The sequence below is a fragment of the Cricetulus griseus genome, chromosome 8 (genome assembly GCF_003668045.3).
Source record: "Cricetulus griseus strain 17A/GY chromosome 8, alternate assembly CriGri-PICRH-1.0, whole genome shotgun sequence".
Lineage (NCBI taxonomy): Eukaryota > Metazoa > Chordata > Mammalia > Rodentia > Cricetidae > Cricetulus > Cricetulus griseus.
In genome coordinates this window covers 78,848,250-78,867,315 of record NC_048601.1, presented here as the reverse complement: position 1 = coordinate 78,867,315, position 19,066 = coordinate 78,848,250, and the positions used below count along the sequence as shown (strand labels likewise).

The following is a 19,066-nucleotide window of genomic DNA, read 5'->3' as shown; positions in this document are numbered from 1 at the left end:
CCTTTTCCCCATCCAATTTTGCCCCTACAGTGATACTTGAATCCTGAAAGTGTGAATGTGGCTAGAGTTCAAAGGTCAACTCTTACTTCCGAAGAAAGTTCCCGTTCATAATCTTATATTACAAGCTATATTACACATACAAAGTTGAATAGACTAATATCATTGATGTCTTAGCTGTCACCTTGCAAAATAAAGTATCCAATAAACAAAGAAATCTCACTGGTCAATTACTCATTCAATGTTAGCACTACAGAACAATTTGCTCAACCTGAAGACTTTGCTATGAATTCTTTCAATGAGAGCTTCACTTTTACTGTCATGAAACCCTTACTGTGTTTTACTCAAGGTCATATTTTCCAGTCCCTGTGAAAAATGCCGTTTCTCTCTAGCAAGCCAATGCTGTTTCGAATAAAAACTAAAATGTTCACAGCCTGTGTCATTTACATCAGTGATTGCATTTATCTGAACCAGATAGAAGCACAAAGAATGAACATGTTTGCAAGGAAGAGTATCATCAGCGAGTACACCCAAGGTCACTTCTTTCCTTCTATCCAATTTCATTCAGCCACCTTATTTTCTTGAAGTCTCCTTCAGGAAATTTGGCCCATATCCTTCTTTCCCATTTTTTCAACTTACTTGCCTATTATAAAAATTAATACAAGAAAAATGATTAATCCCAATTTCAAAACAAGGAAAAAAACCTGTATTTTTCAAATTTGTTAAGAGGTTGAATATCTCCCAAAAGAACAAACCCTCACCAGAATGCAAATGCCTATTTGACTGAACATGAAAAAAGAGGTTTTTTGTAGTTCAGTTTTCATAACTATGGTTTAGCAGCTATTTTAAAATAGGTTGCAAACATTTATTTAGTCTTATTGCACCAATAGTTTTCATAGACAGGGATTATAAATCAAAGTTGACATTGTGCATTATGGCATAAGTTGTAGAAACTTGAAAACAATATATATTTTTTTTAATTTTTATCAAGTACGCTGTACTAATGAGAGGCTTTGCCAGCTTACAGGGAGCAACCAATCAAGTTAGGACTTGGTGAGGGTATTTCTATTTTTCCTGCACTTGGTGGGTCCACCTCACAGTAGGTATTCCATATCAGTCATAACCTCCTTTAAGGGCCCTAAAGCAATTAGCTTGGTGCCCTGTTTTACAAAAGCCAGGACTTAGATAGGAACTCAACGTGCTTCAGATGCAATGTTTCTAGGACTCCTGGGCCCCGATGACACTGACCCTGGTCTTCAAAGCCTCATATCGTTCCAGTTACTACAAACAAGTTTAAGCCATTATTCTCAGTCAGTGAAGACTGTGGGTAAAGGCATCAAACACAAAGCCTTTAGTTTGGGAGTTTGGATTCTTGTTTTGAAATATCAAAATGGAAATATAGTAGATACTTTGCACTTTTTCCTAGTTTACTGATGAATTGATCTCTATATCAATAATTAAACCAGAAATTAATTACCATTATGTTCCTTTTCTACTGATTTTATTTCAGATTCCAATATAAGGTTTTCAAATGTGCTCCATGTTAGCATTGGACTTTCTGGAAATGTCACAGGGTCATCTGTGCCACAACATGAAGAACATAAACATACTAGAAAAAAAAAAAAGCATCTTTTCAAACTGTACCATAACAGACTGCAGCATCTCATTAGTAAAATGTTCTATGCCAGGATTATTTATCTTTCCAATGCATCCTAAGGATCTAATACTAAATTGTCAGCTACTGATTCTATTAAAGGATGGTTAAATAAAACCTTACCATTGGTTCACTCAGTAAATTCAGTTTACCAGAATTTACTGAATACTTACTGTGGTCCAGGAACTTTATTGGATGTAATGAGATGAAAAAATGAAAAAGAAGGAACAAATGGAAAAGAGAACTAAGAAACTATTTTTTCTGAAATAATTAATACAGTGAAGATTGTCAACTGATTTAATAGATATTGAAAGTGTTTTCACCTGCCCAATTTCTGTTAATTTCAACTTGATGTTGACCTACTTAAAGATTTTATAAATGTCTAAATTCCAAAGGATTTGTTCTGGGTAATATCTGTTTCTGTATTCTTATTAGGTAACTTTTCCCATGGGGGCCTTACACAATTCAGAGTCCTGGCTATAATAAACTATTAGTGTAAAGTGAATATTGCTTGCATATGTTATCTAAGTCTTAATAATTTAAGATTATTAGTCATCAGTCTTTGGAAAATTGTTATGCTTTGTTCCTAAAGAAGTAAAAATTAAAAGACACCTGTTTGCTTTTGTTGCAGTATTAATTGTATGTTCATAAATATATGCAAGCAAAGAAAACAAAGGCAATGTTAGAATTCTGATTCTTAAAAATCAGAATATTTCTGCATCCATTTATAGGAATCAATTATCATATTTGGCATGCTGAGGCCTCAAGAGACATTTCTTTTTCATAGTCTAGTTCCTCATGGGATTGCTTTCAAAATCCTACAATCTAAATGCCGTTTAAAAATGAATAGAGCAACATAGATCCTGTTTGCACAAGAGTTTGATACTTTAACACAGCCACTAACTTAGGGAGTATTTTTCCTCTTTTGAAAGGATTTCTGTCAGATTGGCTGATCATTTGTCATTGAATGTTTATATAAATTTGTATCTGCCACAATGGAAATGCACCTTTTGGAGAACAAATGAAAGTTCCAGTCAATATGAAGTCAGTCTTGATCAAGTTCCACACCACTCTGAAACCGTTTTGGAGAAAAGGTGTCAAAACTAAAATTAGAAGTAAAATGTTTGAGACAGACTGTTAGTTTCCCACAGAATGGCAGCTTCTTTCCTCCCAGAAAATTACTTTCATTTTCCTTCCTGAAATAATAACACACAAAGTATATTCCATTCAATTGGCATTTCTTCAGATTTACTTGAAGTTAGACAATTTTGAGAACTTCAACCTATGGAACATTTAGATGGTAACTAGCTTCTTCTGGGTGTGGAGACAGACCTGAAAGAGGGTTTGTCTCTAGATGGATGGTCTTAGGAGATGTCTTTGGACAGAGGATCTTATTATTTTAAAACTATCAGCCACTAAATGCTGACATAAGGTGTGCTTACTATCTTCATTGCTATCATTCTTGAAGATTAATCTAAGTGATTCCTGTAAGGAAAGTCTGGCTTCTTATATAATTAGTGAACATTTCATTTCTTTTCTTGTGACATTTTAAATTCTTACATGAACAAAAATAATCTGAATGGAAGAGCTTTGAATCTCCTTGGTTCTTATTTATAAAATGTTAATAAACAGTAAGTCAGTGTCATTTTTAGAAGAAAAAGAGATACCAGATAAAGGAACTAGCATTTCGCCCGATACAAAGTAGGCATTCATTATCTGCAGATTTTGGCTTTAGTATGCTGCGCTGTAGTTCATCACCTTGTGAGGTGAAGATGCAGATGGTAGTGTTTGTCAAGTTTGGGTTACTATTTATTTGCTTAGGAAATACATATTAACAACAACATATTAACATATTTTTTTAAAAAAATCACTGTATCTTTTACTACCTTCTAGATGAAATTTCCTGTACAATATGGAATTTTGAAACACTTAAAATTATGGAGCAACAATATTGATATGAATCCACTTTAAAAAATGTTCCAGATTATTTGTATCAAGTACTAAAATAGAATTGTTGGCACACTGTTTACTTCTGCTTCGTGAAAAGAGAGTGGAAAATTCAAATTTTCCCATACCAACCTTAGGGGGCCAGTGAAATGACACAGACTAAAGGGAAAAGAGGGCTTTTAAACTGCTAAGAGCCATTGTTTATGGCACATTGAGGATTAATCGCCCAGAACTTCCTGATGTTACTGTGGATACAGCTGATGGCAGGTGACATTATATTTTTTAGAAAAACCTATATTTCATAAAGAACATAAAGAAAGAATGAGTTTTCTGGCTAACATGCCCCAAAGAATTGTAATTTATAATTGACATGATAGAGAAAAGAAGAAAATTATCACTTGTAGGTGTCTATTTCTTTGTCATTCAGTATTTGTTCCTTGGATAGGCAGGAATGCACACCACAGTCCATTACTTATCCTGTGTCAAATACTTCCATTGCATAAGAATTGATTCACACCAAAAATCTGTTCATCCCAAAAGCTTTATTGGCTTAAAAGGTTCCCAGAGGACATGATGGAGCACAGGTTGCTTTAGCAAAGATTTCTGGGGAACTGAAATTTGTGTTTGTCACTTTTGCTCTAATTCCAAGTAAGACAGATGTGTATATAAAACTATCATTTTTTATTATTTCAGTGTCTGTTATTGAGCCTAATCTTCAAATTAAATTTCGGAATAGGGACACGTAGTTGAAGGGAGTAGAGGATACATTTCTTAGAATTTGTCAAGCACACATATACAAGGTTAAATTCATTTACATAGCCTTACGTTTTGTTGACATGGTTCACTCCATGCTAATCAACATAACTTCCTACATTGATTTAACAACCACAGCAAGAGGTAGACTCTTTCATTAGTAGTTGCTGAGCACCCATTCCTTCCAATATATGTGGACATCAGTACAAAGACATTTTAAAACAGTGTCTCCTTCTGATGTCTTTGCTTAGTTCTTGGAAAATCCTCAATTTTTGTTGCTAAGAACCACATGGATCCTTCTTATATTGCATTTCCCTTTCCAGGTACACAAAATATCTTGAAAGCTATTAATTAAGCATAAGCTATAATTGAATCTTATTTTTGTGAATTCTCAATATTTTCTTGGACATTTTCAGCATAATCAGTTATTAAATTGCTTTTAATAAAGAATATTAAAGCCACATGGTCTGTGTAGACTTGTTTAGACATCCATGTTCATAAATTTAAATCAAATGTGAAGGAATTGAATTCACCACTTTGTTAAATGCACTTAACTTCAATTTTAGTGCTAGCTAAATATGAATCAGATATGTTAGGGCAACAGATTCCTTTGTAACTCCAAATAACTGCGTGTGCAATTCCTTTGTGTTTCTGCTACTATATTTAAGAATTTGCCAATTGTTCTCCTTCTTATCTTTTAGGAAATAAATGATGTGGATGTTCAGGAACTTGTCAGAAGGTCCATTGGAAGGTTAACAATTATTCGCCAGACATTTCCTGTCCCTCAGAATATAAGTCAGCGCTGTTTCCGTGGCAACCATCGAATCTCTTCAACACTGTGTGATCCCAAGGATCCCTTCGCGCAAAGTATGGAGGTGTGTTCTAAAGGGTGGGGTGTCTCCCAGGGAGCATCTTTAAGAGCCTTAGATGACATCTGAGTGACACTAGACAGGGATGGAATGCATTATTGTTCTTGGTCACGTTCCCTCTCCTGGCATCTAAGTGCCCTTGGCAGGGAATGCAAAGAGCCTTTGTCTTTGATTCCTTTGATCCTATTGTTGAAAATAATGCCCACTTTCTTAATAAAAATACAATAAGTAAATCTTACTTCCTTCTAAGTAAGCAGATACAGGGCATTTCCTGAATCATGGCCTGTGATTGACACCCAAAGCTGCACTTCAAAGTATTAAGTGAATAGAATTGCTTGAATTCCATGGCATAAAAGACAGATAAAATTTATTCTCTTTCAAAAGAATTTCTAGATTGAAGAACTTCAACTTTAAAGAAAAAAAAAGGAAGAACACATTTACAATTCAAGAAGTGCTGTGGTGCTGTGTGCCCATACCCAACTCACACAAGAGACACTGGCACTTTCGCCATCCAAAATACAGAAAGAATTTCAGATTAAACACAAATTTCTGAATTAGAGACTAGAGAACACCAAATTTGTGAAATTACTCAGAGGGCTGTCCGTTGGACAACTCACTCAGAGCCTATTTCTTTTCTTTTTGAAGGAAAATCCTATCAGATCTTTTTCTCTTGTACTGGAGATCTCAATCTGTCAATTGGAAGCTGGTATTAGAGAAAGCAGGCACCAGCAGCAGGGGGCCTGGAGAAGCTTTCCAGCCAGCAAAAGACAGAAGGAAGAAAGAATCAATTTGTCACACTCATTTACACGTGGTCAGTAAAGGGCTTCACTGAAAAACAGACCTGTGTTATACAGCATACCCTATCTGTACTATGGTAGGGTCATGCTAGCATGCTAGCACCTGAGAATATTTAAAGGGTGATGTGATATCACCAAAGATTAATCACCATTAATTTTGCAAACAGGAAATATCATGTATTACAAAAATGTAACCCTTCACAATGCTTAGTATAGAAAATATTTTACTACCTAGAAGTGTTTGAACTATGTTGCAATAGAATATAACCCTGGGAAAACTAATTTATTCCCCATGATATCTCACATCTTTGATAGCTAATTCCACAACCCCCTTTCACTTACAGGTTATTTAGAAGATTGCCATTTACCATAGCATTTCCTCCTATTTATTGGTATTAAACCAGGATTATTGCCTATCCCATTTGCTGTACCGTATTAGATTTTAAGGGAGTTTAGCTTTAGCCTTTTCCACAGAAGCTACACTGAAGCCTTATCATGCATGTCTAAATGTTAGTGCCACTTTAATTTTACATTTCTGATGGATTCTTTGCGTCAGAACTGATTATGGGGATAATTGGTATGAAAATGGCAGAAAGGAAAACATAAAATAATTAATGTAGAAAGTTATGAAATAGGAAAAGCTGTTCTTGTCCAAGGAAGTAACAGGAAATATAAGCTGCATTTAAGAAACATCATGGGCTGTCATTTGTGGAAAGCAGAAAGTGTTCATGTGCATTTGCCTAACAGTATAACCCTTAGTTCAGTTAACCACACAACAAGTATGTCACTCTTTGGGTGTTCCTACACTTAGGATTCGGAGAGAACCACAATTCCTCCTTATCCATTTCTTCATTTTATTCTCAAATCCGCAGATGAAAGAGCACAAAGAAATTATTTTTGGGGGGGAGAAAATTGTTACATATTAACGTACTTCTTATGTACGTTAATAGAATTGTACTAAATATTTGCTAGGTGAAAAGAATAACTGACAGAAAGTTTTTTGATGTTTAATTCTCGATATTTTTGTTGTTGTTTTGTTTGGTTTTAGTTTTTGCTGTTGTCGTTCTCTCATCTAATACCACACGACTGTAGTTCCCCCTCCGCTTTTTATCTGGGAAGATTTACATTATTAAGAGTGTGAATTCCATACTCTTGAGTTTAAAGTATTCCACTAAAAACAGAGGACTTGGTGCTCAGCCATTCCTAGGTCAAAAGCTTTATCTCACTGTAGTTAGAGAAAGCGACTGAATCAAATGCTCCTTTACATTAAGTTCTCACTGGGTTTCCCCAGGCCAATGGTTCAGGAGTGGATAGCTTCTTTGAAAAGAGGCCTACTCAGTTCAGCTCTGTAACAATGCAGGTGAGTGGAACCACAGATGGATTTTTATCTCAGTGCTCTGCAGTGTCCAATTAAAAGTAGTGCCTAAGAATACAAGTGTGCAAATAGGGCTCAGGTGCTCACTAAAGCTAGAAATTGAATTCTCTATCATGCTGATCTACATGCTGAGAGAAGATAAGCAACCATGGACCTGTGTGGTGGTCTCCTAGCTGTTACCTTAAAAATGTATTTAGAAAGGGTAGACAGGTTTGGAAACAGTGAAGACAAATCCCATGAACCTTAAATTAGTAATCAAAAATTGAATAATCCAAGATTAGCTGACATTGCAAAATAAGTAACAATGACAATGTGAACAATGGAGTTTGGGAGAAACAGCCCTCCCTGCATGCTGAGGCTTTGTTAGATTAGGTGCTAATGAAGAGAAAAAGAAAAAAGAAGGCTCCCTATATTTTTCCAAGAAAAACTGTTGTCCAATTGATAGTGTTAAGCTGTGAATGCAATTAGTAATAGAAGCTGGCTTTGCACTAGCAAAAGTCATTATAAAGAGTACTTCAGGGGGTTAGGAAATACACAGTGTTGGGGATCGTAAGGGTATACCTATTAGCTTGAACAAGGCTTGCTAACTAATATACAGAGTGATCAGTAACCTAGCAGATGCAATTATAATACTACTATAATATAACTTAGAAATAAAGGCGAAACAGTGGCAAAAGTGTCAAAGTCCCAGAGACAGACTTACTATTGCAATTTTCAAAACAAAGAACAGCTCTTGTAAGATTAGTATACTAAATTTTAATAGTCTACATTACTAAGCATATTTATAAAAGTTGTAGAATATGTTAGTAAATGCTTTGTGTATTTTACTATGAAATAAGGCTTTCTTTATAACAGCAAGTTCAAAAGAAACCTTCTTGAATAGTTTTTTACCTGCTTAATACATTAGAGGACTAGCAGTGTTAATCAGTATATATTGAGTTTATTCGATATTTGGCAATTTTTCTTCAGAAACCACCAGGGAAGACGTTGAAAAGTTCAGCACGGTGGGTAAAACTCAGACATTATAAAACCTAAGGTCAAAATGGCAGTAAATTGTGTCAGTAGAAAAAGTACAAGTGCAAAAAAATGTTACCATATAGTTACTTTGAAAAGTTATAACATTAAAGATTTAAAAAAATTAGAATACTTCAAATAACCTGTCAACCAAACTATATTTTTCTCAAAGTCACAGAGAGAAATTGAACTACCTGCATTTGTCTATCAAATCTATAAGACTTCATCTACCCAGAACATACTTTAAATGAATTCTGTGGCACCGAGTCCTTTCTGTTGACTATAGCCAGCCACCAGCTGTTCCTTTACTGTCAGTTTGAGAAGTGTGGAATCAGAACCTTCAAGCTTGACTGATCAAATATCCTCTCCATGTTCATTCACAAACTTCTGTCCTACAACTTAATTCTCCAAGTGTCAATCTCCACTTGCTCAAAATTGTAAAAGACATCAACTTATGAGAGAAAGGTTAATAGCATTTCATAATCAAGGTCAAAATTGTTAGTATTGACTTGTAATAATCCTTAAGGTTGAAATTCCATAGAAATAAAGCAGTTCCATAGCCAATTACGTAAAATCTAGGAGGAAGAACCTTGATCTGACAGCTCCTCAAAATCATTACTTTGAAGGCAAATTCAATATGATCAGCACAAGTCAAATCTGCTGTGAACCACTCTAATACAGTCTCGGACTCTGTGTCAAAAGCACTTTGTCAAGATCAAGAGAGAGATCATCTCCCACTCGTATCTGCTAGGCAGCTCTCATCTGCATTAATGTGTCAGGTCTAGTTACTAAACTTTTTATGGAAAGGAGAAACAAGAGACAGACAAAGAAAGGGATGTGACATGGCAAGCAGCCTAGAAAGTGTACCCAGCAGTGATCAACAGAAGGACAGAGGGTATTTTAGGGCAAGTGGCAGATGGCTCCTGGAGGTCTGCTGGTGTCAGAGAACAAGTGTTGTGGCAGGAAAACTATAAAGAATCAGTGGATCAGTTATGGAAGAATGGATGCTGGAGTGCAAGATTTTTAGAGCAGGCATATTTTCAAACAGTCATTCATGGGAAAAGTTTTATACGCAGGCTTATACTTGCATATAAAACTTGAAATTGCCTCTTTAAATGCTGGCATTATGGTGTGGGAGGAGTCAAAGACCTCATAAAGAAAGTGACTTTAAGTTCAGTAGATGGTGTTAGAAAGGAAATGAGAGAACATGAGACTCAAAGGAGAATGGGTACCTACTTGAGGAAGAATAGACTAGGATAACTATCAGGTCAGAAAAGGTCAACACACCTTTCTGGGCCAGTTGTTTGCAATGTAGACACATGGAGAGAAGTAGTCAGTGGTTGAAAACATCTATCATATGTCAGCATCAAAGCATTTGCCTTTATGATTAGCATAACTACTCAGAAAAAATGCCTAAGGTATGAAAACAATCACTGTCCAACTCAATTGTCAGATGGAGGGAAACTCTGCCTAATTTCTCATGTCCTATAACTTCTGTCATATTCACCTGACTTTCAACTTGACTTTCTTTTTTCCTTTTGTCTCATTCTTTGACTTACTTTGACAATTATTTATTGGAAGCCAAGTATGAACCAGGCTACTTGGAAAGTCAAAAGGAGACAGAGCTAGATGATTGATAGGTAGATAGATAGATAGATAGATAGATAGATAGTTAGATAGATAGATAGATAAAACCAAAGTACAAAAAAAGAAAGGATGTACAGCATGTATCTCTATTCACAACTTTAGAAAAAAAAACTTAGCACTACAGCAGTTTTTAATGGAGGGAGGAACTGAGTGATCTTGGAGCCACAAAAAAAAAAAAAAATGACTCTGTCAAGAGAGTCAGGGGGAGAGAAGTCATTGTCTTCAGGGACTGACATGGCTTCTCCTGCTTCAGTAGATAGCTTCATACCATGTACAGGAGAGTGGTCCTGTTAAACACAGTGAATCAAAGAAGAAACCAAAATGGGATAGGCAGTTGGGGACAGTAAGGGGATGGATGGCCAGGATGAAAAGAAGATAATGGAGTGTGGAAGCATTAGTTTGACCAGGTATTATTACATTCCTCTGTGAAATTGTTATGAAATAATTTATTTTTTAAAGGACTGCCTACACCATCAGACAGAAGGAAAGGTTGCTGGGAAAGAAGTCTTGTACAGTGTAACCTGTGAACAGAATACGAAGGAAGTTAACAATTCAGAGAAAGAAAAGGCACATGGAGGAATTCTGTCAGGCCATCCCACATGAACACTTAAAACCAAGGGAGAAGCAAATATAGATGAAAATGAAGTAAGCGGGTGTGAAGAGCAATACAGGACAGGCTGGGAAGCAGGTGTGAGGAGTGGTCCAGGACAAGCTAGGAAGCAGGTGTGATGAGTGGCCCCAGGAGAGGCTAGGAAGGGCACATCATTACAAGTCATTTTGAGAAATCTGCCAAAAGATTTCCATGTGTACACTCATCTTTCATGTGTCTAACATTTTCCAACTTAATGTTCTTCTCATGTAAATTTGGATTCATATGCTACTTTTAGCTTCAGATCTCACGCCTCATTCACAGTAGATTTCAGCCAGTCTAACCTAGCCCTCAATAATTACCTGTGGGGGGTGATAATAAAAACACCCACCCTGATATTTCCTAATAAGAAATACTTCAGTCTCACAGAGCAATAAGATTCTTCTATAGCTCTTCAAAGAAATCCCCAGGTCTACTAGTGTGACTTCTAGAAAGTCACACATAAAATGATGCCCATCAAACACACATGATTAAAGATTCCCTGAGAAGTGAAAGTAAACCCACAAGGCATTATTGGGGCATTTCATCTAACGGCTATGCGTAGCATCAAACTCTAATTATCCCAATGGTTGTATTACTGCAGCAGTCTGCAATGTGCAGGGACGGCATTGTGAATTTCCTTCTTGATTAATTACAATCACTGACAATCCACATAGCCTCTCCTTGGCTTTCAGAAAAAAAAAATTGTGATGATGTGACAATTCAAAACCTGAGGAAGTCAGAGTGTTTCAAGGTGAAATGAGTTTCTACCACGCCGTATCTTGCTTAGTTTTATTTTATATCAAGTTTTCCTTCTGAGAGGCAATAATGTAACATTTGCAGCTTTCATTGGCTTCTTACCTCTTTTCATGTCTGCTCTTCTTGAATAAGCTCTAATCTCTTTTTTTAAAACTAGACAACTTTGGTAATTAATTGATAGTGTGGATAGTAGTCCTAGCAAGCATTCCTTAAGGATTACGATAGATCCTGGGGAAAACCCAGCAATAATTCAGTTACCAATCTCAGTAGAAAAATGATAGTGTTGTTACTATAGACAAAAGTTGCCATACACACACATGAACAGGCTGTGGGTTGGTTCCTGACATTTGTCCTGAGAGTGTGTCAGAGTATCTATGTATCAGTACAGCACTGTGATGTTTGTGAATGTTCCTGGTATCTGTCCTTTGTATGACAGACTTCTCCAAAAGTGACCGATTCTCACTTTGTGTCCTATGGCACTCATAGAAGATCAGAGTTGATGCAATATTGATAGTTGATTCCATATGAATAACCAAAATATAGAAACTTGACATATTGTAAAACTTCATTACTCTGTTTCCTTTCCAATCTGAATCTCTTAGATGTGTTCTTCTTCAGAGAGGAAAAAAGGCCAGAGGATTTCTTAAGGACTGAGACTAACAGTAGCCTTGCCTCTGTCAAAGCTACACTTCTTTTAATCTTCTCTTTCATTCCCAAATAATCTGGGGGAGCAATTGAGGTATACAACCAGATAGACCTTGTTCTCGGTGGCAAAACAGCCTCAGGAATGAAAAGAGAAACTTTCTGCTTGGTCCATGACTCAGTGAAACAAGCATGGATGCCATGAGAGAACTGCACAGAGCTGTCCCCTCTCCTTGTGGATGGCTGGAGTGGGGGATCTCCTGACCACGATCTAATGTCTTTCCAGATTTCTAACCTTTACATCTACGACACGGTGCTTCTCCTCGCAAATGCTTTCCATAAGAAGCTAGAGGACCGAAAGTGGCACAGCATGGCAAGCTTGTCCTGTATCAGAAAAAACTCGAAGCCCTGGCAGGGAGGGCGTTCCATGCTGGAGACCATCAAGAAGGTAACTATCCGTGTGTATCACTGCACTGCTCTGCACATTCAGGAAAAACTGGGTGAGAAGGCATGTGCAACCAGGTCTTTCACAAGTTTGTTTTCTTTCTTATTGCTGCTGCTGCAAACTCAAAACAGAAAATGGAGAAATGCAGTATTTATAAAAGACAAAGATGTACAGAAAGGGGAAGTCATATTTAGAAGATCAATTATGCAAGAAGAGAACTGGAGGGTGTGAAATTTAAATTGTCATGGTTGTGCCTTTAGGGTAAAGAAATAGAGTTTTTTTGTTTGTTTGTTTTTTAATATCACAAGGCACAAAACACTGTTTCTTTGTCCTTTGATTTATCGACTACACCATGAGCTGAAAAGTCTCACAATAGGTCCATGGTTTTTCATTTGAGTAGCCTAAGATAAGCCACTGGGTGTGAGGATATTTATCTTCTAATAAAGGCATGATTCATAAACAGCTAATATGTTGCTGCACTGTGAACTATTTTATGTACCAATTGTACCCTTCCTCTTCACTGTCAGTGTGTGGTTTGCTGGCTGAGTGACCTGCTTGGGCATAGCTACCTGCTCCATCCCCAGATGCCATTCATCTGTCCTCAGTGGTCTAAGCACACTGCAGATGATCAACCTCTTTGTCATGCTGTCCTTGCTGACATTCTCCAGTTGTCTAGAGCAGCTTTTTGATTTAAAACGAAATGGTTAATAAAACAAACAAATTTCCCTGTACCCTTTACACAAGGAGACAGCAGTGAGGAGGTTCATATTGTTTGCTTATCCATCCTTTTTATTTCCTCATATGTTTACCTTTCTTTCCTGAAGCAAAAAAAAAAAAAAAAAAAAAAAAGGCTAGCCATTTGAAATATGCACACACTTAGAGAAGACAGAAAAGTGTCTATAAAAAAATTAACCCTGGATGTAAAATAAATGCCCAAAGAACAGGAAGTGAAGGAAGGAGATCCTTCAACAGGATAAGAGCCTGGTGTTCCTGTTAGAGCCATTTCCTCTTGACAAAGAATCACTTTGCTGAGAATTTGGGCTATCAACCAAAGTAGATGTGTTGAATACACTGGCAAGGGAACTTTTTTTTTTTTTTTTTTTTGGTGAAAATGAATGAAGCAAATAGAAACTAAGGTGTTTCTAAAATCTCCAAGCTCTATCTCTGTAGAGAGATGGCAGCTGTGACCCCAAGGGAGGTTGCTGAACATGAGTCTGATCTGCCAATTTATAAATTCATGATTTGAAGAAGACACAGGAACCTACATAGGTGTGTTGTTCTGAAGAGAGAACTGTGCCTAAGGGGTTCTTAGGAGAAGCTTCCTCAGTGGAACTAGCTGCAGGAAGGAAAGAGACACTGTAACATGTGGGTGCTTCACATGTACCAGGTTGATATATAAAAAGATTCTGTTGTACTTGTATAATTGAGGCAATTATTCCATTCAGTAATTATGAGATTTTATCTTGAAGGACTATTTGCATTTTTCCCTGAAAGCACCTACGTCATTTTCAAAAGGGATGTATGAATTCCATGTCCAGGAACAATAATGAAGGCATGATGCCTCATTACATTTTTGTCTTACAGTTTAAATTGTACTTAAAAGGATGGAATTGCTTTTCCTCAATTGTGTCTTTTCTTTTTTTCTCCCAATTGAAGTGTTTTGGGTCATCCTATTCAAATGTTGGGAATGATGAGGCTGCACACACCAGAACACTGTGAGATTGTTGGCCTTATACAGCAGAGTGGCTGTGGGCAGGTCTACCATACTTGGCCAATGCCAGGGACTGGGTAAACCTGTTTAATTGCTGAGAACTGGGCCTGAAGAAATTTGTCACCTGTGGTGATAGTGGAGCTGGAGACATTCCCCATTGGCATTAAATATGCAGATGTAGTACTGGCTTTCTTAGCAGCCTGTCCAGATGTGGAACCAAAGGGGAAAGGACAGGCAGCACCTAACAAGGGAACAGCCATGCACATCACAAATGACTTCTGAATTTTTATTTATTGTAATGTTAATATTCCAGTGGTATCATTTGGAATTATATTCATGTAAACACAGGGCATCTATGTTAAAGGCATGCTATACACATTTTACACAGGTGTACAATATTGGTTCATTTTATATAAACCATACAGAGTATAAATAAGTAAAAAAATGAGCCTCTGGCCATGAATTAATTATATTCCCGATACCAGGATGAAACAAAAGGCTGAGAACATGAGTGTAAGTGTCCAGTGAAATGGCAGGATGCCATTCTCAGAGACTCCTGGTGTAGCTCTAAAATCTATTGCTGGAGATGGTAATATAATATTACAAGTTAAAGAGATGACTAACAAACAGCGAGTAAAGGAACAACTCCTTCTCTCTCCCCCAAACTAGAAATGTACACTATCACATCTCATATCATTATTGTCTACACAGTTTTTGTATATGATCTTTAAAAGAATTATAATTTTAAATACTGAATTTTCTACAATTCATCATCTATATTGTCCTCTTTTTATAATCATCCTGAAACTTTTAGTCTCTCTCTTTTCCATTGCAGTTGGTCCCAAATTATTTATAATGTCCTGTGTATGTATCTGTATGTAAGTGTACATGTGTATATGCATATGTATGTTGTATATATGTATGTTTATATGTGGATACATATATATGTGTGTGTGCATCTGTGTTTTATGTGAGAATCCGTGTATGAGTTGCATATATATATTATATGAATGTATGTGTTGTGTATATGTATATGGATAGTTTGTATATATATATGTGTTCTTCCCATGTAAGTGTGTTATACATGTATGTGTATATGTATGCGTGCTGTATATGTATATGTATATGCTGGATGTGGGAATGGGATATGCATTCCAGTTGAGGAAGCTTTTGGAGTTTAATTTCCTTTTGACTGGTCTGATAACTGAAAACTGCTTCTTGTGTGCTTTTCAAGTACATGTAGATATCATTTCAAATAAAATTCGCCTTATCACTTCCACTTCTTAAAGCATCTTAAAACTTTCCTAGCCTACCTGTATTCACTTCCACATCCAAATGTACACTTTATATGATAAACATTGCCCTACAAAAATCTTCACAAGAATTAGGTATAGCAAGGTTATTATTTGAAAAGATTATTTTTTTAAATTTGTGGAACAGAAGATTCTTGTTTTTAAAACTTAAAATTCTGATTTTTACTAGTAGCATAATTTTATGGTGCTGAAGTAAAATAACATTAAACTAACCCATTTAATCATATTATTCTAACTTATTTAATAATACTAATCTAATCCATATCTTCCAATTTTAACCTGTAGACAACTAAGTCTCAGGAAAAGTAAATGATTTAATAAGGATTGTGCAGAATATTAGCTTCAAATACTAGATTTCCTGGCTGAAAACATTGTGTTATTTATTTCATTTTATCCCTTTCATTGATCATGGCAGTAATGCTTTAAGACTGTAGCCATAGCCATTTGATAAAGAAACTCATATACCTTAAAATGATGGGAATAGCAATTTGTGTATTATAACAACCATATCTAAATTTCCATTACTGTTTTGCAGTCTTTATTATGAGAACCTGTATTTAAGTGCAATGTGCATGTTTAGAAGGAATGAAACATGCAATATACCAAACTTGTTGATGTTTCAGAACAGATAGTGAACGTTCAAATATATTTAATTAAGTTTGTAAAATCAATAGATATTGACCAGATATGGAAAGTGGAAGAAAGTATTCATAGACAACAAACCCAAGAACCACAGCTGGAAAGACTTCTTTGGAACGTGTAGAAATTATTGTAAACAAGGCAGAACATATCAGCCCTCTGGCCAATAACAAAGCTGTGTCACACCTATGCAAAAAGGATAGTCTATGCTTATCTGTAGACTCCTCAGTACTTAAAAGGTAACTGTTGAAAAGTACTGATTTGTTTTAAGTTTTAAAGGTTTGCCTAATATATTTTTATTTTTATTTTATTTTTCATTGTTTTTGAGATTTCATATATATATATATATATATATATATATATATATATATGTAATTAAGTGTGATCTTGTACACTTCTCATCTTCTTCCTGTAACTCCCACTGTATCCCTTTCAACATGCCATCTTCTCTATTTCATGTGTTGTTTGTTGTAGTTTTGATAACCCATTAAGTACAGCTAACCCTGCCCATATGTACTTGAATATGGAATCATCCACAGGAGCATGGGAAACATACAAGGAGGGACACCTTCAAAGAAAGACCAATTCTCCCCCTCCAAAAGTTATCAACTCTCAATAGCTCCTCACTAAGGGGTGGGGTCTGGAAAGCCCCCCCCCTTCCAGTTATACTGGAATTTGGGCTGGTTTAGTATTATGCAAAACTTGTGAAGATAAATACAGCTGCTGTGAAGTTACAAGTGTGAGAGCCATGCTGTCTCCAGAAGATAGCATTTCACAGCATTCCTCCCCACACTCGGGGAGGAAGAGAGATTGATAAACATGTTGCATTTGGGGATAAGCAGGCAGTCTTTTATTGTCAGCACTTTGGCCAATTATGTATCTGTGCAGCAACTGCTACCCCACTGCAAAAAGAGGCTTCCCTGACCAAGTTTGAGAGAAACCCATGTAATGGGTATAAACATAAATATCTAGAACGTAATTTGACATCATGACCATTTAGCAAAATAATCATAGATTATTTTATTCTATTCTCTCACAGGATATATGACTACCCTAGCCCCGAGTTCCTGACCATAATTACAGTAGAAGGCATGCCATTTTCTCTTATGGAGCAGGTCTCAAATCTAGTGAGAAAGTGATTAGTAATCTTAGGGCAGTCATGCCACTATTGCATCAATAGGGAGATCATACCTGGCAGTTTAGTGTTATAGCAAGCAAGGCTATGCACTGCGTGAGATTATTAATTTCTTTTCTCTCCCAGCAGCCCACATAGGACCTTCCAGCACTATGTAAGCTAGCCAGCAGAAAAGAAAAGTTTGTCATTTGGTTTGAAAATGATTTCTCAATAGCCTGAAGCAAAAAAAAAAAAAAAAAAGGAAAGAAAGAAAGAGAAAGAAAAAAGAAAAAGAAACTTGTGGTATTTTCAGCAATACGATCTTATCATGTACTTATGGTGTGCAGCAAAGGACAAGGGCAGTAGCCTGTTTTGTTTTAGGTGACTTCTGTCACCTTCCTGAACAATACAGTAATAGGGAAGTACCCTGTTCCTGGTATTTCTATTCAAACTCTTTATACTAATTAGTTCCTTTCCATAAAGCTTTCATTCTTTTTTTTTTTTTTTTTGATTTTGTTTTGGTTTGTTTTGTTTTTTGAGACAGGGTTTCTCTGTGGCTTTGGAGGCTGTCATGGAACTAGCACTTGTAGACCAGGCTGGTCTCGTACTCACAGAGATTCGCCTGCCTCTGCCTCCCGAGTGCTAGGATTAAAGGTGTGCGCCACCACCGCCTGGCAAAGCTTGCATTCTTAGTTTCAGTTAACTCACTCATACACTGCCCAGTCTTCCCTTATCCACAATCCTCTACCCTCTGGAACCCACTACCCCTTCTTCTTTCATACCATGTGCATGCAAAAACCCATCCAATCATTTTCTCATTGGGCTGTGAGAGAACAAGGCTCCCTGTGGCTTTTCATATGTTCTTCCTTAGTGCTAGCCCTCTCCTCTCTTCCCTGACTTCCCCTATCATCCATACTCCTTCCTGATTGAAATGTTCCATCTCCTGAATTATATACCTCTATTTTTGTTTCAATTGAAATCTACCAATATTTCTCCCTTAATGTAGTGTTTCCACCAGAGACCTGTTTCTGACTTCTAATTGTCCTTTAAATTAAACAAAAATAGAATATATATGCATACATACACATATACATAGACATTTGAAAAAAAGATGTAGCAGTTTCTTTCTGGGCCTGAGTTACTCCACTCACTACATTTATTCAGTTTCATTTGTTTAACTGTTAAGTTTATATTCTTTTCAGCTGAGTAATATAATATATATATATATATATATATTTTCCTCATCCATTCATCTGCTGATAGCTATCTAGGCTGATCCTATCTTCTACCTACTGAGAACAGAATAGTTATGAACATGAATGTGTGTCTCTGTAGGGCTGTATAAGCCTGGGAGTAAAAGCTGAGGTGTAATACAGCTAAGTCATATGACTGATGGTCTCTAGGTCTTTGATGAAATATTCTCCTCCTTCTATGCTCATAATTAGAAGACTTTCTCATTTCATGGTATCTCAGAGCTTTGTTGTGTTCTATAAACACACACACACACACACACACACACACACACACAACACACACACACACACATTTGATTTATCATTGACTTTTACTGAATGATCTAATTACTCTGCCTGATGTGTCCCTTACCATAATATCCTGCTTTCCTTATGATATTCTTTAGCATCTGTTTTACATATTGATGAAACTTTCCACTGAGCTTTGCATTTGACTTATTGAATGTTTCATTTCCAGCTTCAATTTAACTTTTTTTCTTTCTCAAATCTATCTCTTTAGTGAGTTCTAC

The 19,066-nt window shown here is 36.4% G+C and overlaps 1 protein-coding gene across 3 annotated transcripts in view; it reads left to right on the top strand.

Moving 5' to 3' along the window:
- Nucleotides 1–19,066, top strand: part of Grid2 (glutamate ionotropic receptor delta type subunit 2) — a 1,393,268-nt gene that overhangs the window by 785,601 nt on the left and 588,601 nt on the right. For all 3 annotated transcript variants that reach the window (XM_035448865.1, XM_035448866.1, XM_035448864.1), the window contains 2 exons: nt 5,053–5,226; nt 12,369–12,530. In XM_035448865.1, the coding sequence (XP_035304756.1) occupies nt 5,053–5,226; nt 12,369–12,530 (336 nt within the window). The remainder of the gene's footprint in view (nt 1–5,052; nt 5,227–12,368; nt 12,531–19,066) is intronic.